Source organism: Canis lupus, chromosome 21 (genome assembly GCF_011100685.1).
Source record: "Canis lupus familiaris isolate Mischka breed German Shepherd chromosome 21, alternate assembly UU_Cfam_GSD_1.0, whole genome shotgun sequence".
NCBI lineage: Eukaryota > Metazoa > Chordata > Mammalia > Carnivora > Canidae > Canis > Canis lupus.
The window spans coordinates 40,550,467-40,573,469 of record NC_049242.1 but is presented as its reverse complement, the minus strand read 5'-3'; the positions used below and the strand labels follow the sequence as shown (position 1 = coordinate 40,573,469).

The window sequence follows — 23,003 nt, the reverse complement described above, 5'->3', positions numbered from 1 at the left end:
CTCTCTATCTCTCTCAAATAAATAAAATCTTTAAAAGGATGGATAGATAGATAGGTAGATAGATAGGAGTTTATATGTATATGTAAATTAAAAATGGGATGGGGTGCTTGGGTAGCTCAGTGGGTTAGGCATCTGACTCTTGATTTTGGCTCAGGTCATGACTCAAGGTGGTGAGAAACAGCCCTGCTCAGGCTCCTCTCTGGACATGGAGCCTGCTTAAGATTCTCCCTCTACTTCTGCTCCTTCTCCTCATTCTCTCTCTCTCTCTAAAATAAAATAAAATAAAATAAAATATAAATAAAATAAATTAATTAAAATAAAATAATATAAATTAAAATAAAATAAGATAAAATAAAATAAATTAAAATAAAATAAATTAAAATGACAAAATAAAAGAAATTAAAATAAGATAAATTAAAATAAAATAAAATAAAATAAAAATAACAATGGGACATACACACTACACACTGTATGCTATATATGCATATACTAAAGATACAAACTATTTCCAAATTAGTATAACATAATATATAAATTAAGTTTCTACCTCTGGATGGTAGAATTATAGGTAACTTCTAATTTATTCCTTCAATGTATCTATATTTCTAATTTTCAAGAATGTATGTTATATTACACTTAGAAAAAGTAAAATTTTAAAAAGACTTCTAATTATATGTAATGTGATTACAAATAAGATGTCAGTTGCCACAAGCTTTCCAAAAATCAGGTTCATTATTTTATTGTGACATTTTTTTTGAAAAGCCAAGACAGTAAGGCTCTACATGCAAGCATAATGGGAAATGAAAGTTAAAAGTAGAATGAACTAATGTAGAATTTTTTGAACCATACATCCCATTTCAAGTAGGTATTACCTCCCAGCTATCCGGCTCCAAGAATTCCTTTTTTTCTGTAGCTTTCAAAAACTCATCTAGAGTCACTAATCGGTCTTTGTTAGCATCAACCTGATTTAAAAAAAAAAAATGTATATGTAAGATAAAGTAACTCTCATATTACTAGAAATTCTCTTCTAATAGATGCTACTACACAAATAAACAGCAATTAAGGCTAGTAACATCCACAGAAATGGAGAGGAAGAAAATCGAACACTCAACATTATATTAGAATCAGAAAATAGATATTGCTATCTTCCGTATTATTCAGATTTGAAAATACAGGGAAATATCTATATACCTGATACTGAAAGATTACCAAGCTTGAGTCTGCTGATCTGATTGGATAAACTATTACAATCTTCTTCTCTCAACCACATCATGTATAATCCCAAGAAAAATAACCTTTGCAGAAAGAGGACTGTTTCTGGAGGGTATTATGCTGAGTGAAGTAAGTCAGTCGGAGAAGGACAAACATTATATGTTCTCATTCATTTGGGGAATATAAATAATAGTGAAAGGGAAAATAAGGGAAGGGAGAAGAAATGTGTGGGAAATATCAGAAATATCAGAAAGGGAGACAGAACGTAAAGACTGCTAACTCTGGGAAACGAACTAGGGGTGGTAGAAGGGGAGGAGGGCGGGGGGTGGGAGTGAATGGGTGACGGGCACTGGGTGTTATTCTGTATGTTAGTAAATTGAACACCAATAAAAAAAAATAAATAAATAAATAAATAAATAAAAAAAAAAAGAAAGAGGACTGTTTTAGCCAAGAATAGAGGAGTTTACATTAAAATGCTCCCAATATTTTTTTCTTAAAAACTAACTAAATCAAAATTAAAGCTCACAATCACTCCCAATCCTCCTCAATGGCTCTTACAGCCATTGTTACAAAAGTGAACTCCAAAATGGTAAAAGAAATTCATTTGACACTTGGATGCAAGCAGTCAACAGAAATCCCAATTCATCACCAGTAGCTCAAATATCAGGTAAAAAATCACTGATGCAAAACAGTGGGCTTTAGTTACCAGCTTCTGATGTCTATGACCAAAGTTCCCAGCTTAATAATGTGAATGAGAAATAAATAAGTTGTTATAAACCATTATGGTACTGGATTTTTTGGATTTTCTTAATAAAAATACAGCCTTTTAAAATATCGAATATGGGCTCCCTGGGTGGCACAGCGGTTTGGCGCCTGCCTTTGGCCCAGGGCGCGATCCTGGAGACCCGGGATTGAGTCCCACGTCAGGCATGGAGCCTGCTTCTCCCTCTGCCTGTGTCTCTGCTTCTCTCTCTCTCTCTGTGACTATCATCAATAAATAAAAATTTTAAAAAATAAAAATAAAAATAAAATAAAATATCGAATATTAGACTACATTATTTTTTACTTCTAAAAGACATGAAACAGTATCTTAATCTCTTAAATAAAAACCTTTTAAATTTTAAAATGTTTTAAGGTAGTTACAAAATAATTTTATTTATACTAAGGGAGTCTACTGGATATTCTGGATCAAAAATGCAAAATTCAATTAAATAACTATTCTTTATATTTATTTTCCACTTTCTGATAAGATTTATTGCAAGACTTAAATAATCCATTGAAATAACATATAATCTTAAAGTTTTAAAACATACCTCATTCATTACATGTTCCCTCATTCTAAGCCGTTCTTCCTCCATTTCTACCATATCATCCTCCTCATTTTTGGGGTCATATACTTTTTCCAACTAAAGGGAAAAGTTTAAAACAAACATAAAAGAAAGGAAAATAATAGAAGGAGAAAAGCAAAAACGCTGAACACTGAATGAAGTTATTTACCTCTTTAGTAAACAGGGCTTCTAATTCCTGTTCATCCAGGAAGCCATCGTTATTGACATCTGAAGTTAAAGGTCACAAATACAAAAATTGATTTTAATGCCTTTGAAAATCAATTATTAAAAAACAACTCTTTACAACTGGCTTGCAGAAGTGGTACTAACATGAAGCATCCATATGGTACAGAAAAATGTTTCCTCCTTTATGAAGCCTCAGATCAGTCCAACTCAACACAATTTACTACTTATTTATAATGCATACTAGTTTTTCTAGAAAAATATATCTTAACCAGTTTTTCAAAATATAAAGTGAAACAGTATGCTATAGGAATAAAAGCAAATTTCAATGTTATAGCACAAGAGTTAGATATAACCTAGCTAGTCACAAAAATACCTTCAGTTTACAGAGAAGCTTACAATAAATCATAATGACTAAACAGTAAAATTGGGTAAAAGACACAGCCACTGACTTAAAGTATTTTATGCTGCAGATTAACAATAAAAACTATTATATTACTCTAGAGAAAAATGCCAAACATTTACTATCAATAGGACTCAATAGCACACCTTGGCATAAATCAGTTAAGAATAAGACAACTATAATCTTTCAAACAGCAGACATAAATATTTGTATCAAATCTATTACCATGTAATTTGAAAAATGTCTTGGGGTCAAAGTCATTAGGATCCAATCCATCAGTCTCTTCCCATACCTCTTTTAGTTGATCTTTGCTTCCCTGTGAATCAATTTTTAAAAAATGCTCAAAACAAAATGTAATCTATGTATATAGACTGAAAATAAAATACAAATTTGAGAAACTTTGTAGAATTAAGAATCTAAAGTACTAATAGCTTATGATAAAATTCTGATACAAAGAAGTATCTTCATCTAATTATGTTTCTTAAAGTCATAATTCTTACTGGATGATTAACTTTGGGATGATTTTCATGCTTTTTCCTCATTTCTTCAAATCTAGATTCTTCTTCTTTTCTCTTTTCTTCATTCAGTGTTTTTAAATACTCTCTCCTTTCATGTTCCTTCATCATTTCATATTTTTTAAATTCTTCATGCCGAGTCTTATCATAGTGTTCCAGATCACTTGTGGCCTATAATGTAATATTTAAACTAAATAACAGGAAATATTTGAAAATATAAATAAGGGCTTTCTTGCATACAGCATACTCTAACAGAAGGTAGTACAGGAGGTCCAGAAAGTAGGCATTAAAATAAATTCATAGTTCAGAGCAAGCCTCAACTTTAGAAAGTTCCTCATAAGTAATATATAAATTGATTTTTAAAAGAAGGAAGGGACTGTATCAAATCTGTACAGTACAGAAAACTAGAATGGTTTCTAACGACTTCACTAAACTCCTGGCCAGGCTACAACATCTGGTTGGGTAACTCCATGTTGTACAACATGAGAGGCCTATAAACTCTTATCTAAAATCCCAGAGCCCAGATATGTTCCAGAATGTTCTAGATTGTAGAAAGAGAATATAGCAAATATGCTATATTGTATGATATCCTTTCAGAGTTTATAATCAGATTAGTGCTTCCTCAGCAAAGTCTATGAATATTCACATTATGTAAGCCAAATAAAAACTATGAATAGTCTTACTATAACTGAAGCCAGGTTTCAGCTTTTATAGTGCTTTGGATTTTGGAATTGTGGACAAGGGGTGACAGATTTTTATGTCCATATTATTATCTGTAATAATAAGAATTAACCTATCTCTCTTTAAAAATATTCTTGAGAGTATCTAAAAGTTATATTACCACTTCACTGAATTTACTTCTCAAATGACAAAATCTCAAAGGCACAACAATGACAACACTTTTTGGAATTATTCTCACCGCTTTGATGAGCATATCTAAATCTGTAGATTCAAACTTGTCAGGATTCAGGTGGTTTAGGTGATCAAATTGTTTTAGAAGAGCATGGTGGTCTATGCCTGTATCTGAAAGAAAATGAGTAAACTGTAAATGATAAAGTATTAAAAGCTAGAAACATTAATATAAGTGATACATAAGAACAATTATGTATTCATCTTTATTCCTATAGGATTTTATAAGAATATTCAAAATTTTAGACTAAGCATTCATATTTTCTTTTCATATTGTTATTCTAGGCAAAAGTAATGTCCTTGAATGTAGAAAGGAATACAATATAATATGTACACATTAATATTATCTCTAAAAAGGCTAGTTGATTATCAATATAAATAAAAGTAAAAACTTTATTATTGTAAAACTACCGTATTTCCTACTTTTAATTAGATAAACTAATATATTGCCCTCATCAAAGATCTACATAGAGGGTTGCCTGAATGACTTAGTCAGTTAAGCAGCTGACTCTTGGTTTAGGCCCAGCTCATGATTTCATGGGTGGTGGGATTGAACCCCACATGGAGCAGTTCAGGGTCTACACTCAGTGGGGAGTCTGCTTGAGATTCTCTCATTATGCCACTCTCCCCACCTGTGGGCTCTCTTGCGCTTTCTCTCTCTTAAACAAACAAACAAACATTTTTAGGAAAAAAAAAAAAAAAACCTGGGCAGCTCAGTCTGTTCCCAAGGTCCTGGGATGGAGCCTCACATCGGGTTCCCTGCTCAGCAAGGAGTCTGCTTCTCCCTTTGCCCCTCTGCCCCTCTCCCCCACTCATGCGCAAGCACTCTATCTCAAATAAATAAATAAAATCTTTTAAAAAAAGACCTAAGTAGAATTTTTTTTAATATTTTATTTTTAAGCAAGTGCTACACCCAACATGGGACTTAAACTCACAGCCCCGAGATCAAGAGTCCCATGCTCTTCCACCTGAGCCAGCCAGGTGCCCCCTAAATAGAATTTCTAAAAAGAATTGCTCTAACATTTATGTGAAGGAATTTTTTGTATGTTGCTCCAATGAATCCTTTATGGAACAATAAAATTCTAATTCAGGTAAATTCACTTGGATTAGGACTTATTTTTAAATAAATATCAATTGTTTATCTTTGTGAATAATTGTTTTAAAACAAGCTACAGGGACAGCCCAGGTGGCTCAGGGGTTTAGCACTGCCTGCAGCCCAGGGCCTGATTCTGGAGACCCAGGATCCAGTCCCACATCAGGCTCCCTGCATGGAGCCTGCTTCTCCCTCTGCCTGTGTCTCTGCTTCTTTCTCTCTCTCTGTGTCTCTCATGAATAAATATATAAATAAATAAATCTAGAAAAAAAATAATAAAACTTAAAAAACTTACTATCATTAAAAAAAAAGAAACAGTTTGGGGCACCTGGTTAGCTCAGTTGGTTAAGCCTCTGACTCTTTTTTTTTTTTTTTAATTTGCCTTTTATTTTTTTTATTTATGATAGTCATCAGAGAGAGAGAGGCAGAGGGAGAAGTAGGCTCCTTGCACCAGGAGCCCGACGTGGGATTCGATGCCGGGTCTCCAGGATCCCGCCCCGCGCCAAAGGCAGGCGCTAAACCAGTGCGCCACCCAGGGATCCCAAGCCTCTAACTCTTGATCTGAGCTCAGGTCTTGATCTCAGGGTTGTGAGTTCAAGCCCCACTTTGGGCTCCATGCTGAGCATGGAGCCTACTTAAAAAAAAAAAAAAAAAAAAAACGAACAAAAAACAAGCTGCAGTATATTGTAGTTAAATGGATAAAGTGAGTCTGGACTATTTCAGTTTGATTATAGAGTTGAGTAAAATAGGTACGTGGTGTTGATTTGTTAAAAGAGTTCTCATTTAGGAAAAGGTAATGTACAAATAATGGAATCATGGAAGGCAAGAAAGAAATCTCTGGAAATAGGTAAGAATTAGCATTATCTGTGTGAACTTATTTCTAAAATATGAACATGGGCAGCCCCGGTGGCTCAGCGGTTTAGCGCCGCCTGCAGCCCGGGGCGTGATCCTGGAGACCCTGGATCGAGTCCCATGTCAGGCTCTCTGCATGGAGCCTGCTTCTCTCTGCCTGTGTCTCTGTGTCTCTATGAATAAATAAAGTCTTTAAATATATATATATATATAAAATAAAATATGAACATGTACATATATAGGTACATGCATGTATGTGTATATGCACATACATTTATACATATAAAAATGTATGTATATGTATATATGTTGATATATATAGACATGCATAAATCTCCTATCTCTGTCCAATGAAAAGGCCAATAAGATAATATACTCAAAGAGCCCCTGGGTGGCTTAGTTGGTTAAGCATCTGCCTTTGGTTCAGATCATGATCTCAGGGTGCTGGGATTGAGCCCTGTGTTGGGCTCCCTGCTTAGTAGGGATCTGCTTCTCCCTCTCCCGCTGCCTCTGCCCCTCCCCCATGCTCATGCTCTCCTTTCTCTTTCTCTCTCTCAAATGAATAATAAATAAAATCTCAAAAAAAAAAAAAAAAGAAAGAAAATATATTCCAGAAGTAATGAGCACACCTAGTGCCAGTCTTTGGTCTGTAATATCATTTCCCACTAAAAAGAACCAGGAATCCTTAGAGAAATAGCTCACTCCAGGGCTGGTGCAGGATAGGTACAAAATGAACCTGGAATATTTTGTATACTATTAAGTAAAAAACTGCTAAATTTAGCTAAATTAAGATTTTGCTGAATTCTTTGTATGGCACTGTACAAATTCTACTTATGAAGAAAAGATTTGTTATAAGACCCAGGTCTAAAGGATATGACAATGAAATACATGAAAAGATACTTAACCTCACTCAAAATAAGAGAAATGCATATTAAAACTATACTATTAAAAAAAACTATACTATTATGCTATCTAACAGAATGGTAAAAGTCTTAAAGTTTGAAGATACATACTATTAGCAGAATGTGAGAAATTATTGCTGGTGTATATATTGATACACCTGTGGAGGTGGTAATATCTATCAAAATTACAAACACATATATACAGTTTCTCTGTGGGGAATTTATCCTACAGATAATTTTACATGGATAGATAGTGACGTATATACAAGAGTGCTTGCTAGAAATAACCCAAATACCCATCACCAGAGGCCTAATTAAATAAATTATGGCATATCCATATAATGGAAATCTATGCAGCTATATAAGAAAAATTTTTTTAGTGAAGACAGTCTCTATGCACTAATACAGAAAGATCTTCAAGTATGTTGTTAAAAGAAAAATACAAAGCACAGAATGTGTATTACATGCTACCTTTTGCATAAAAAGATGAAAAATAAGGACTTTTATTTGTATTTGCTTCTGCAAGAATGAAGAAATAGAAGAATCATGTTTGGGGCAGTGGGAACTGATAAGGTACAAAAATATCAGTGCACTTTTGCTATATGCCTTCTATAGTTTCTGGTTTTCAACCATGTGAATATATTACTTACTTTAAAAATTACACCAAAAAATAAAAACAATCCTTTAAGCCTTTCTTCAAATTATCAGAAATTTCAATTCATAAATTCTGACATGAGAAACTATTCCTAAGTTTTCTAAGCATCAGTTTTCTTTAGATAATGAAATTCAGCCCCTATTTGGAATAAAGAAAATATTGGCAAGATTGAAAAGTTGGAGGTTATCTGAGAGGAAAGTAATTTCAAAATACCTTAGTCCCAGACTTAAGGATGAAACTACCTTCTATGTCTGACCATCTGAAGAAGTAGAGTATGTGCTCAGTTTACCTCTCATTGATATCCTTCTTCTCAGGATAATGAGTATTTGGTTGTTTTCTATGTCTACATAAGCATTTCTCCAATATGATCCACTGACCAGAGGCACATGTTTATTTTTTTTAATTTTTTTAAAGACTTTATTTTATTTATTCATAGAGACACACATAGAGAGAGAGAGGGAGGCAGAGACACAGGCAGAGGGAGAAACAGGCACCATGCAGAGAGCCTGACATGGGACTTGATCCAGGGTCTCCAGGATAACTAGCTCCTCAGGTGATTCATATGCAATCTAAAGTTTAAGAACCACTATTCACCAGAGTAAACATTCAGATGTTTATTAATGCCAGTGTCTTGGTCCTGTCACCAAGACACAGGAGCCAGCTTGAAGGGTATCCCACTTGTCAAAACTAGCTTCTTGATTTTGTTTCATAATTAGAAAGGCCATTCTGAGATAATAAAAGAAACCTATGTTGCCATCTAGTGCTTTTATGATATTATTTTCTATACTGATACCTATGTTTCATTTGTCCTTATTCTGATGTAAATGAGTTAGAGCTCTAACTATACTTTTTTCCAAATGGCTACCCAATTGGACTAACATTATCCTTTTTAAAAACCTTTATCCCAGTAATAATGAGATACCACCTCTAATTCAAACTAAACTCTAAATGTATTTACTTTTACTTCTGGTATTTCTATTCAGTTCCACTGGTCTCTCTACTTATATGTCAAAACTATACAGTTCTAATGACTGAGGCTTAGTGACGTATTTTATTTATTTTTTTTTTAAATCTTTTTTTTTTAATTTTTATTTATTTATGATAGTCACAGAGAGAGAGAGAGAGAGAGAGAGAGGCAGAGACACAGGCAGAGGGAGAAGCAGGCTCCATGCACCGGGAGCCTGATGTGGGATTCGATCCCGGGTCTCCAGGATCGCGCCCTGGGCCAAAGGCAGGCGCCAAACCACTGCGCCACCCAGGGATCCCCAGTGACGTATTTTAATAACTAACATAGCTACCTAGTCCTTCATTGTTCATTTTTGAGGCATATAGTTTTTCCTGCTTGTTTCCTTTTTCATGTGAACTTTAAAATTAGCTCGGCTAGCACGAGGGAAAAAAAGTACATATTTTTATTTGGATCATGTTAAATTCATAAATTGACCTAGAGAAAATTGACACATTTATAATGTTGAGTCTCTGTATCAAAAAGATGTTATGTCTTCTCATTTTTTTCAGGTCTACTTTTGCATCCTTCAGGCATATTTTAAAGCTTTTGGTCTATAAGTCTTAACATTTCTTAACAGGGTTATTCTGGGTATTTTATCTTTGTTGGCATTTGTAAACAGTCTTTTCTTCCATTATATCTTGTAACTGGCTGTTATTTGCATATGAGAAATACTGATTTCCGTATATTAAGTTCACCTTGCTGAATTTTCCTGTTGTGTATGCTAAGTGTTTTAGTCAATTATTTTGAGTTTTCCAAGTTTATAATCCTATCACCTGCAAACAGAAATGGTTTTATCAACTCCTTTACATTACTTTACCTCCAATTTTTTTTCATTTATGTAATTGTTTTGGCTAGTGCCTGCAATGCAATGCTAATTAGTAGTGGTGATAGTAGGCATCATTGTCTTATTTCTTATTTTAGTTAGAATACATACTTTTATTTCCCCACTAAGTATGATGTGGCTGAGTTAGACATACCTGATCATGTTACAGAAGTATCTATTGATTACTATCTTATTACTTTTTTAAAATTAAGAGAGGGTGTTAAATTTTATCATTTGTTCCTTTTCTGCAGATAACGATATGGTTGTATGATCTATGAGATTACTTTCTTATCTTCACATTTCAAATATTCTACTTCATAGCTATTTAATCTTCTCATAGTCTAAAATTAAAATAATATGGGAGCATGAATAGGCAGGGCAGAGTGGATTTTTAGGGCAGTGAAACTACTCTGCGTGATACTATAATGGTAAATACAATATCATTATAGATTTGTCCATACCCATAGGTTGTAAAACACCAAGAGTGAACTCTAATGTAAATTTTGGACTTTGGGTGACTGTCATGTGTAAACGTGAGTGCATCAATTGCTACAAATTTACCACTCTGGTGGGTGATGCTAGTAATGAATGATATTATGCATGTTTGAGTGCTGGGGGTATATGGGAAATCTCTGCACCGTCCCTTCAATTTTGCTGTAAACCTTATACTGCTCTAAGAAAATAAAATCTTAATCATTCATTCATTCATTTATTTGAAAGAGAGAGAGGGTGTGCAAGTGGGGGAGTAAGGGTGGGGATAGGGGTAGAAGGAGAGGGAGAGAGAATTGTAAGCAGATTCTGCACTGAGCTCAAGCCCCATATGAAGAAGGGCTCTATCTCACAACCCCAAGATCACAACTTGATTCAAAACGAAGATTTGGGAGCACCTGGTTGGCTTTGGCTAAGAGTCTGCCTTTGGCTCAGGTCATGATCTCAGGGTCGTAGGATTGAGTCCCATATTGGGCTCCCTGCTTGGAGGGACACTGCTTCTCTCTCTCCCTCCTCATGCTCTATCTCTAGCTCTCTCTCTCAAATAAATAAATAAATAAAATCTTTAAAACAACAACAACAACAAAAAACAACCAATCAAGAGTTGGACACTTAACCAACTGTGCCACCCAGGCACCCCAAATCTTAATTTTAAAAAACAGAAGTTTCAAAGATTGATTTTATTTTTTTTTAATTTTTATTTATTTATGATAGGCACACAGTGAGAGAGAGAGGCAGAGACACAGGCAGAGGGAGAAGCAGGCTCCATGCACCGGGAGCCCGACGTGGGATTCGATCCCGGGTCTCCAGGATCGCGCCCTGGGCCAAAGGCAGGCGCTAAACTGCTGCGCCACCCAGGGATCCCTCAAAGATTGATTTTAATTTATCCTTTGTCCTTTGAGTTTCTGATTTCTTTTGGAAGTCATTTCTTTATTTTTTCTCTTGATTTCTATTCATATGATGATTTATAGTATAGATTTCCTAATATTAAATCAATCTTACATTCCTAAAATAAATGTACTTGCTATTATATGGTATACTTTTGAAATACAATAATTTTGGTTTGGCATCAATACATATTACGAGTTTGAAAGCTTGCTTTCTTTTTGTATGCTCTGGAATAGTTTAAATAGCATTGGCAATCTGTTCTTTTTTCTTTTTTTTCCTTAAGATTTCTTTATTTTTACTTGAGAAAGAGAGAGAGGGCAGAGGGAGAGGGATGGAAGAGAATCCCAAGCAGACTCCCCACTGAGCACAGAGCCAAACGTGAGGATCGATCTCATGACCTGCGTTGAAACCAAGAACTGGACACTTAACAAACTGAGACACCCGGATGTCCCGACAATCTGTTCTTTTAATAGTTTAACAGAATTTTTTTTGACACCCTCTGGGCCTGATGTGGTCTTTTTTAGAGCTAGCTCTCTGACAATTTTTCTATTTTACCTATAGAAATTGTTATAATTAGATTTTCTCTCTTTTGGTTTGCTTTGATGTTATTCTTCTTTAATTTTATATTTTTTAAGATTTTATTTATTTATTTATTCATGAGAGATACACAGAGAGAGGCAGAGACATAGGCAGAGAGAAAAGCAGTCTCCCTGCGGGGAGATTGAGCCTGATGCAGGACTCAATCCCAGGACCCCGGAATCACAACTTGAGTCAAAGGCAGACAATCACTGAGCCACCCAGGTACCCCATTCTTTCTCTTTTAAATCAGTGGCCTAATTCATTACTTTTCATTAATATAACAATTTAAGGCTAATCATTTTGATTCTTAGATGAGGCAAATATATTATCTATTTTAAAAATTAAGAGAAGCCAAATCAATACTAACATTAAATTTTGACCAGAAGAACAGGGTATGTGCTAATATGAGATGACCTCAACAACCAAATACTGAAACCTTCCTACTTTTTCTTTATCACTTACCTTGAAGGGAATCCAATTTAGCTTTAATTAGCATTCTTAATCTTGCCACTTCTTGTCTTTTCAGTTCATCAAGTTTTGTCCTCACATGGTGACTTACTAAATCCAGTTCTTTGCTTAGCCTCCCACTCTGTTAATAAAATTAACAAGTTAGTTTTATTTATTATATTCCGTTTTTAGACTAGACACAATATATTAAAATTAGGGTTATGATATAGTGATAAATACTTTTAACTAATTTAGATAAATTTGATATCACAAGAAGCATTTTTTCCAGAAGACATACAGTTTATAACTCTAAAATCAAGATATGCAAAAACCATATACTATGGAAAGACCCCCCAAATGTCCATCAACTGATCAATGGATAAAGAAGATGTTATACATATATAATGGAATATTACTCAGCCATCAAAAAGAATGAAATCTTGCCATTTGCAATGATGTGGATGGAGTTAGAGTGTATTATGCTAAGGGAAATAAGTCAGAGAAAGACATATACCACATGATTTCACTCATATGTGGAATTTAAGAAACAAAACAGATGACTATACAGAAGAGAAAGAGGCAAACCATAAAATGGACTCTTACTACACTGAGGGTGCAGGGGAGGTTGGGGGGATGGGTTAAACAGATGATGGATATTAAGGAGAGTACTTATTGTGAGGCGCACTGGGTCTTACATATGAATGATGAATCACAAAATTCTACACCTGAAACTAATATTACACTGTATGTTAATTGGAATTTATTTTTTTGTTGTTAATTGGAATTTAAATAAAAATTTAGAGAAAGAAAAAATAGAAATAAAAACAATATAATTGAAAGCATAATTAAAGAACAAAGGAAAAACCCAAAAAGTGGTTTGAATTGTAAAATGGTACAGCTACTTCAAAAAACAATTTGGCAGTTCCTCCAAAACTTAAACACAGAATTACCATATGACCCAGCAATTCCATTCTTAGGTATATACCTAAAGAATTGAAACATATGTTCACATAAAAACTTATACCTGAATGTTTATAGCAACATTATTCATACTAGCATAAAAGGTAGAAATAACCAAATGTCATCAGCTGATGAGTTGATAACCAAAATATGGAATATCCATAAAGTGTGATACTGTTCGGCCATAAAAAGAAATGAATATACTAATATAAGCTGCAATACAATGAACCTTGATAAAACATTATGCTAAGTAAAAAAAAAAAAACAAAACAAAAAAACAGACACAAAAGGTCACATATTGTATAATTCCATTATATGGAATGTCTAAAATAGGCAAATCCATAGAAATAGAAAGTAGATCAATGATTGTCAAGGGCTAAGAAGAGGGGAGAAAAGGTGAGTGATGGCTTAATGGGTATACGGTTTCTTTTGGGATAAAATGAAATTGTTTAAAAGTAAGTAGTGGTGATGGTCACATGTAGATATACTAAAACCTACTGAATTATAGGTTTGAAAGGGACAAGTTTTAAGGTATATGAATACTTTAACAAAGTAATTTCAATTACTTAATAATTTCAATAAAGTAATTAAAAAAGAACTTGGTCCCCTTAAGCTTTAGTAATTACATATATTACTTTTCAAAATTCGTCTTTTTTTACGTTGTCTCCTTTGATTACTTTTCTCATAGACGTGTACTTAGATACGTTTCAAAATTTCAGAAACAAAATAGCTAGTAGTTTACTTTTTCTTGTTTATAAATGCATTTGCAATCACAAACTATAAATCTAACTAGCAATCAGACAAACCTTTTAGGACTGAGTCAATGAGGCCCACTGAGGAAGGTAAAGAAAAGAAACCCCCTACAAGGGAGACCAAGAGAGAACATTCAGAGGTAAGAAGAGAACTAGGAGAATATGCTGTTATAGAAGCAAAAAAAAAAAAAAAAAAAAGAAAAAAAGAAAAGAATGGTCATCATCATTAATACAACAATGGTTCTCAAAGTGTGGTCCCCAAGTGGAAGCATTACCACCAACTGGGAACTTTAGAAATTCAAGCTCTAGACTTGCATCTACAATCAGAAAGTCTGTAGGTGGGGCCAAGAATCTGTGCTTCAACAAGCCCTAAAATCTGAAAACCACCGAGATAATATAAAAGAGTCCAATAAGAAGAGAAATAAAAAGTATTCCCTGGATTTGGCAATTAAGAAGTCACTACAGGGATCCCTGGGTGGCGCAGCGGTTTGGTGCCTGCCTTTGGCCCAGGGCGAGATCCTGGAGACCCGGGATCGAATCCCACATCGGGCTCCCTGCATGGAGCCCGCTTCTCCCTCTGCCTGTGTCTCTGCCTCTCTCTCTCTCTCTCTCTATCATGAATAAATAAATAAAATCTTTAAAAAAAAAAAAAAGTCACTACATCCTTCATGAAAGTATACTCAGTGGAGTGATATGGGCAAAGCCATAATCTTTCCAGATGGCAATATTTGGGAAGTGAAGAAATGCAGTATGATTTCCCTTTCAAAATACTTGCTGAAAAGGAAAGGACAAATTCTAACTTTTTTCTCCCAGTTTTTCCTAAGAGTCTTTGTTGAGCTGTTTATAATGATTCTGTCGCCTTGTGTTTTATTGTCTATTTTAATTCTTGTATCTTTTTCATTGAATAACTATTTAACTTACTACATTTTGTCTCCCCCTGCCCCAATAGGGAACAAGAATTGACTGTGAAAGGCAGTTATAAAAGTATTCCCTATATCAAACCAGGATTAAGTTTCTATTGTACTTCCATTATCCACCTTTTTTATCTGTTACCTACAAATAATGTTCTTTTTTTTTTTTTTTTTTTTAAGATTTATTTATTTGAGAGAGACAGAGAGAGAGAGAGCGACCACAAATGGAGAAGGGGAGAAGGAGAGAATCTCAAGACTCCTTCCTGAATCCAGACCCTGCCACAGGGCTCAATTTCAAGACCCAGCGCTCAGGACCTCAGCCAGAACCAAGAGTTAGACACTTAACCAACTGAGCCACCCAGGCACTGCCGCCTCCACATAATGTTCTTAATCCTAACTTAAGTAGATAAGAGACACTGAAAGTTCTATATTAAATATTATTCACCCCAGGAAATTAGTTCCACAGATCAAATTAATTCTTCAATTAGCAATAATCATGCCTCGGATTAATCTCATTGGCTACAATACTAGTAGCCACTGTGCAAAGCTCAAATTAATTCTTCAAAGGAAATGTAAGATTACTCTCAAGACAATTTAGGGAAATTACTGGCAGGATGCTATTACCTCCATCAAGAAAAATGACTTCCCATTGCCCCCTGCTGCTTCATACTGAATTATATGCCCATGCTCTGCGTCTCCAAAATCTACTATAACCTATCATACATTCATCCTAATAAACTTTTTCTAGATAATATTTATTCAGAATAAATTATGGGTTCTTTAAGAGCCTGAAAAGAGTCTCATCTTTGTATTCTCCATATTTAACTCAGTGTCTGGGATGCTCTAATGTTTGTTAAATAATTATTTAATTACATTTACCTTTATTTCCTCTATGTCTGCTTTCTGGAGCTTTTCTCTGAAATGATTATCTGTTTCCAGCACATCAATCACTTGCTTAAGATATTCGTCATAATAAAGTCCAGTATCCTTCAAATTAAGAAACAAACAATAATGTTTCTGAAAGTTTTTCCTTCCCTGCATCTAAAGATCTCAATCCTAAAATAAAAAATAAAAATAAAAAAGACTAGCAAAATGGCTTTGAGACATATCTATTTTGATAGCTGGGACAAAATTAAAAAGCTATATTTCTCAAAGAATTATATATCAGAACCAATATAATGTTTCATTGTTACGTAAAGGTACAAAGTTTTCTATATGACTTAGACAATGAGAACTTAACCAATAATATTAGTTGGTTTTACCCCATTTTCACCGGTCTTTCCTCATCTCTTTTGAATATAATACAATGTTTTCTTGGCTGGTGAGCACTATGTTGGTAATGTATTATGACTAATTCTCCTGTGCATTATTTAATATATGAACTACATTAAATAAACATTGTCTAATATTAAACAAAATATGCTATCCAATATTCTTTTACTGCTATTTCAAAAATAGTTCCTAAAAGTGCAATTTTATAAATAATAAATATTAGCAACATTTGGTTAAAGTTCTTCCCACAAGGTTATCTTCATCATTTCACTTACTGGTGGTTCTATCTTTGCGCTGTCCACAGGTTGAGTTTTTACTTTTGTCTTGTCTATGTCTATAGGCACAGCTTCAAGAGCAGTAAGTATACAGGAAACCAAGAGAAAACAATATTGTAGTAAGATGATCCTCCACCTCATCTGAAATAAAGTTATAATTACAGTAAGGTCCTGGAAAGATGTCTTCAAACAAGAAATTTAATACAACAAAATAGTTCTAGAAAGAGATTAAAAATAGATTGTAGTTTATCAAAATAATGCTTAAAACAGATCACTAAAGAAAATCAGGGGAGAAATGCTTTTCAACTAAAACTAAAAAGAAAAGGAAACAAAAATTTTATTTTTTTAAAGATTTTATATATTTATTTGAGAGAGAGAGCACGTGCATAGGGGAGAGCCAGAGGGAGAAGCAGACTCCCTGCCTCGTAGGGAGCCAGACACCTAACTCATCCTGGGACTCTAAGATCATGACCTGAGCCAAAGGCAGACACTAAACCAACTAAGCCACCTCGGCACCCCAGGAAACAAAATTTTAAAGTTTAAACAACTTATAGTATAAGAAAACATTTAGTTAATTGTAAAAGCTTCAAATAAAAGATGATAACAAGGGTCTCAAAAACTTAAAAAATAAATAATAAATTTTAAAAAAACTTAAAAAATAGCCCAAACTTAAGAAGGGAGAAGAAATACTTTTTTTCAATTAAAATCAAAATACTAGGGAGCCAAAATTGTTTCTAGATATATTTAATTTAGCTTCTACCTAATTTTGAAATAAGCTGCTCTATAAATATAAGTTGATCAAAAGAGACAACTAGATAAAATGTTCTCTTAGCTGTATATGTATTATTTTATCATACCCAGTAGTCATTTGCTAAAATTCTTTTCAGTCAATAACTTTTCAAATAAATAGGTCAATAAAATATCAAGCTTGAAACAAGAGAGGAGGGCAGCTCAGGTGGCTCAGTGGTTTAGTGTCTGCCTTCAGCCCAGGGCATTATCCTGGAGTCCTGGGATCGAGTCCCACATCAGGCTCCCTGCATGGAGCCTGCTTCTCCCTCTGCCTGTGTCTCTGCCTCTCTCTCTGTCTCTCATGAATAAATAAAATATTTTAAAAAATAAAAAATAAAATAAAATAAACAAGAGAGGAACAACAATTGCTATTCCCACAATGGTCTTCAGATTTTGTTTACTCCAACAGTTTTCACTCCATACAAATCTTAGTAACTCTGGAGGATCTACTATAAAAATTAGAAAGAATAAACATCTCATACTTAATTGATTTTATACATATAGACTCATGTTAGGGTCCAAGTTAAGAGTAATGGTCTGACCATCAGTGTGGAATATGCATTATTTAACTCAGAATCTCCCAAACTTAGCTCACCATGGACTTTTGTTTTCAACTGTTTTTATACTTACAACACAATTTGGAAAAGAATGCAGTCTCATTTTTACCACAACCCTAAATTGTAGATAGGGCAGTGACTCATTTTACAGATGAAGAAAATTTTAATTAAAACAATTCATTCACAGAACATGGTCTTGCATTAACAATCACTAGAGCTCATATTTTAGTGCTATTTCTAATGTATCAAATTTTTTAGCATCTCTATTGAAATATAATTCACATGCCATAAAATTGCCCATGTAAGGATTTGTCTATTCTAGAGAGATGCTACTCAATGTTTAATTCTCAAACCTGAAAGATCAAATCACCTGGGAACTTGATTCTCAGGCTGCACCAAGACCTCTGAAATCAGAATCTCTGACTTAAGAAACTTTCCAGGGATCCCTGGGTGGCGCAGCGGTTTGGCACCTGCCTTTGGCCCAGGGCGCGATCCTGGAGACCTGGGATCGAGTCCCACGTCGGGCTTCCGGTGCATGGAGCCTGCTTCTCTCTCTGCCTGTGTCTCTGCCTCTCTCTCTCTCTCTCTCTCTCTCTCTCTCTGTGTGACTATCATGAATAAATAAATAAAATCTTAAAAAAAAAAAAAAAAAGAAAAAGAAACTTTCCAGGTAATGCCCACACACATATGCTCAAGCCCAAGATTCATTCTCCTCTAGGACACTAGTTCTTCAACATGATCATTGTGAGTAAATGTTTTTCAGGATGAAATATTTGGGAGATGATGGCTCCATGAAGCTAAACAAGGTTTTATCATTGCAAGACTTTCAGAACTTGTGATGGGATACTATGTATTATGAATCTTTAATGGAAGGACGATTTGTTTCTCCACAGAAAGTATTCCTACCATGAATCACCTCCTCTTCCTACAATTATTTTTTTATAACTGAAGTTTCTTTCTCATCCACGCTTCATGCCCACTACGGGTGTATATTTTATTTTTGGTTTTTATTTTTGAGATAGAATTTACACATCACAAAACTTACTCTTTTAAAATGTACAATTCAGAGACTTATAGTATATTCACAAGATTGTTCAATTATCACCATGATCTAATTTTTTAGAATATTTTCATCACTCCAAAAAGAACCCTGTACCATTAACTGTCACTCCCCATTCCCTCATTCTTCCAACCCCTGACAATCATTAATCCACTTTCAATCTGTTAAGACTTGCCTACTGTGGACATTTCATATACATGGAATCATAGAACATGCGGCCTTTTGTATCTGGCTTTTTTCATTTAGCGCTCTATTTTCAAGGTCCAATCATGTTGTGAAATGAATCAGTACTTCATTCTTTTGTATGGCTTTTATATATACTACATTTTGTTTATCAATTCATCAGCTGATGGACATTTGGGTTGTTTCTACTTTTTTTGGCTGGTTTGATTAATGCTACTATGAACATTTGTGTTCAAGTTATTGTGTTACTATGTTTTCAGTTCTTTCAGTTATATATCAAGGAGTGGAATTTTTGGGTCAACTTCGTGACTCCATGTTTAAGTTTTTGAGGAATTGTCAAACTATTTACCATAGCACCATTTTACATTCTCATCAGCAATATATGAGGCTTCCAATCTCTCCACATTCTCACCAACATGTGTTATTGTCCATCTTTTTTATTATAGCCAACTTACTAGGCATGAAGTGGTGTCTCGTTTTGATGTTGATTTGCATTTCATTGGTTAAAAGGTGAAGCATTTTAACATGTATTTATTGGCTCTATCTTTACCTTTTTTAAAAAATTAAGTATCACTGAGTTAGCTGATTTTTTTAAAACTCTGAATTGAAATTTTTGTTACCTTTGCAAGTCCTGTGGGTCCCTGCCTATAGGCTGACCAAATGAGCATTAAGAAAGATAATAGTCGGGATCCCTGGGTGGCTCAGCAGTTTAGCGCCTGCCTTTGGCCCAGGGCGCAATCCTGGAGACCTGGGATCGAATCCCACGTCGGGCTCCCGGTGCATGGAGCCTGCTTCTCCCTCTGCCTATGTCTCTGCCTCTCTCTCTGTGTGTGTGTGACTATCATTAAAAAAAAAAAAAAAAAAAAAAAAAAAATTTAAAAATTAAAAAAAAACACTGAAAAAAAAAAGAAAGAAAGATAATAGTCTAGGGGCACCTGGATTATTCAGTGGTTGAACGTCTACCTTTGGCTCAGGGTATGATCCCAGGGTCCTGGAATCAAGTCCCACATCAGGCTCCCTCCAGGGAGCCTGCTTCTCCCTATGCCTATGTCTCTGCCTCTGCCTGTGTCTCTCATGAATAAATAAATAAAAATCTTTAAAAAAAAAAAAAAAAGGATAATAGTCTCAAGTGCAATAATGGCCCCAAAAGCCCAAATTATGACTTAATTTCTCAAGTCAACTTTGATGTCTTCTACACAATTTCTAAAGTTTAATTGAGGGATGCCTGGGTGGCTCAGTGGTTGAGCGTCTGCCTTCAGCTCAGGACGTGATCCTGAAGTCCCAGGATGGAGGCCCACATCGAGCTCCCCACAGGGAGCCTGCTTCTCCCTCTGCCTGTGTCTCTGCTTCTCTCTGTGTGTGTCTCTCTCATGAATAAATTAATTAAATAATTTAAATAAATAAAGTTTAATTGAGTCTCCATGGCTCCTAATAAGGTACACATCTAGTTGGAAAACGAATAAGTGTTGGCATTATTTGAATAGCCTTTCTATATTGTGCATACCGAAAGTCAGCTGAGTGATTTACCTCTGTAACTTCATTTTGAAGACCTCCTTAAGAACTGTGACTAGCCCTGGATATAGTCAATCCAGAGTTTAGAAGAATCTTTCACATAAACTCTTCCCCTCCATGCACAGTACCTCCAACGTCCCTTAGACTCTTCTCCTTTTACTACATAACACATATACACACAGGGAAATTAATAAGCAGTTCTGTCTCAGCAATTGGTAGCTGTCACATATTTTGAAATATGCTTTTTATTTTTTATGTTTTTTATTTTTTAAATTTTTATTTATTTATGATAGTCACATCACAGAGAGAGAGAGAGGCAGAGACATAGGCAGAGGGAGAAGCAGGATCCATGCACCGGGAGCCCGACGTGGGATTCGGTCCCAGGTCTCCAGGATCGCGCCCTGGGCCAAAGGCAGGCGCTAAACCGCTGCGCCACCCAGGGTTCCCGAAATATGCTCTTTTTAAAAATAGTGTCTACATTTACTTCAATATACAATAGAAGTCTGAGATTAATAAAAGTAAATTATAGTTAAATCAAATCTTGGAGGTACAATTCCTTTTGCAATTTGTCTCTTCTTCTCTTACTGTTCTGCTAAGTTTCCCATAAATGATAAGGCAAGTCAAGAGAGGAATATAGGGTTTTTTTTTTAATGATTTTATTTATTTATTCATGAGAGACAGAGAGAGAGGCAGAGACACAGGCAGAGGGAGAAGCAGGCACCCTGCAAATAATCTGATGCAGGACTCCATCCCAGGATCACTACCTGAGCTGAAGACAGATGCTCAACCACTAAGCCACCCAGGTGCCCCAAGAGAGCAATATATTTGTACATATGAATGTGTGTCTGCACACCTGCATGCCCATACACACATCCCAGAGTCTCAAAATAACTAAGTATCAAAAAAGTCTCTGGGTATCTACTCTAATACATTAACTGAGTTTACAGTTCATTAACTTTCATTTGGAATCCAGACTTATTAAAAAATAATAATAGAAACCATCAATAGAGTGTTTACTATGTACTAAGCAGTATGCTTAATTTTTTTTATATTAAGTAATTAATTCTTACAAGCACTCTGTGAAATAAATATTATTACCTTCATTTTAAAATACAGGAAACTGAGACATAGAAGTTAAAAAACCTAATCTGGGTCACAGAGGAGTAAGTCATATAGCAAAGTTTGGGCCTAGGAATGACTAACTCCAAAGCCTATGACTGTTTTTAAGCAGAGGTTCTCAAAGTAGGATCCCTGGGCCAGCAGCAGCAGCATTACCTGGGAGTTTGTTAAAATGCAAATTACCAAGGCTTCCTACTGAGTATGAAAGTATAAACCAGTCATTCACTTTTCATAATCATCCAACATTTATATTCTTTTTTTCAAAAAGAGTGTGGAGCCTAACATGGGACTTCTAAATTGGAGAATTGGGGAGGGAGGGGCATAATCCATTTTCACAGCCTTATAGGTGATTCTGATGCATGCCAACATTTGAAAACATACTGCTTCCCTTTGCTCTATTATTCACAAACCGCTCTCCAAAGAGAAACAAAAGAAATGCTTATCTGAAGAGTAAATTTAGGTCCTCAAGGAACAGAAAAATGGGTGTTATATCTAAGAAGAGTAAGGCAAAATTAAATTTAGATCTACGTTCTAATTCTAGCTACACCATTCACTTGCTATGAGATCATAGGTCAATTAACTTTCCCTGCTTGTTTTCTTATTTTTAAAAATAATGGATTTTTTTAAAGGGGAATTTAACTAGATCTCAGTATTCTTTAAGCTCTTAAATTCTATCACCAGTTTTTTCTTTTTATTACAGAACTTTTTCTGTTGCATCACCAGAAATGATGGGGTGTCTGGGTGGCTCAGTTGGTTAAGCATCTGCCAGCAGCTCAGATCATGATCTCAGGGTCCTGGGATGGAGTCCGCATGAGGCTCTCTGATTAGGGAGGAGTCTGCTTGTCCCTCCCCCTCTGCCTCATCCACCCACACCCACCCCCCACCCTACCCTCTCTCTTAAAAAAACAAACAAACAAAAAACTTAAAAAAGAGAAATGCTAATAAATTTGCTTGCATTCACACGAATTGTATGACATGATTAAGGTATATGATTTATAAGTGCTTTTAAACTAAATATTGCTTATTCAGCCAGTTTAAAATAACATTGGCAGAGCAAGACGATCTAGGTACTGAGATAAAAGAACACAAAAAACACCTACCAAAGAAACTTCCTATCTACGTACAGTAAAAATGAGGTAAAGCCAGAAACATTTAACTCTTTGGATATAGGGTGCCCTCTCACAAAACTTACATCTTGCTTCTGGAAGGAAATTCCTCCTTGATTTCAGGCTTAGAGATTGCCAGACTTGTATTTCATTCATGCTTGATTTATTTTTACTTTTGCAGGAAGGAGATAATGAATTGTGACTGCCATTTCAAAACCAAAAG

The 23,003-nt window shown here is 34.9% G+C and overlaps 1 protein-coding gene across 3 annotated transcripts in view; it reads right to left on the bottom strand.

Moving 5' to 3' along the window:
- Nucleotides 1-23,003, bottom strand: part of NUCB2 (nucleobindin 2) — a 55,206-nt gene that overhangs the window by 14,664 nt on the left and 17,539 nt on the right. For all 3 annotated transcript variants that reach the window (XR_005375795.1, XM_038569172.1, XM_038569173.1), the window contains exons 3-11: nucleotides 16,455-16,595; nucleotides 15,787-15,894; nucleotides 12,300-12,426; nucleotides 4,561-4,664; nucleotides 3,627-3,812; nucleotides 3,352-3,442; nucleotides 2,710-2,768; nucleotides 2,526-2,618; nucleotides 873-962 (exon numbers count right to left, since the gene is read on the bottom strand). Coding sequence is in view for 2 of the 3 variants with exons in the window: in XM_038569172.1 (XP_038425100.1) it covers nucleotides 873-962; nucleotides 2,526-2,618; nucleotides 2,710-2,768; nucleotides 3,352-3,442; nucleotides 3,627-3,812; nucleotides 4,561-4,664; nucleotides 12,300-12,426; nucleotides 15,787-15,894; nucleotides 16,455-16,595 (999 nt within the window). In the remaining variant the exon portion in view is untranslated. The remainder of the gene's footprint in view (nucleotides 1-872; nucleotides 963-2,525; nucleotides 2,619-2,709; nucleotides 2,769-3,351; nucleotides 3,443-3,626; nucleotides 3,813-4,560; nucleotides 4,665-12,299; nucleotides 12,427-15,786; nucleotides 15,895-16,454; nucleotides 16,596-23,003) is intronic.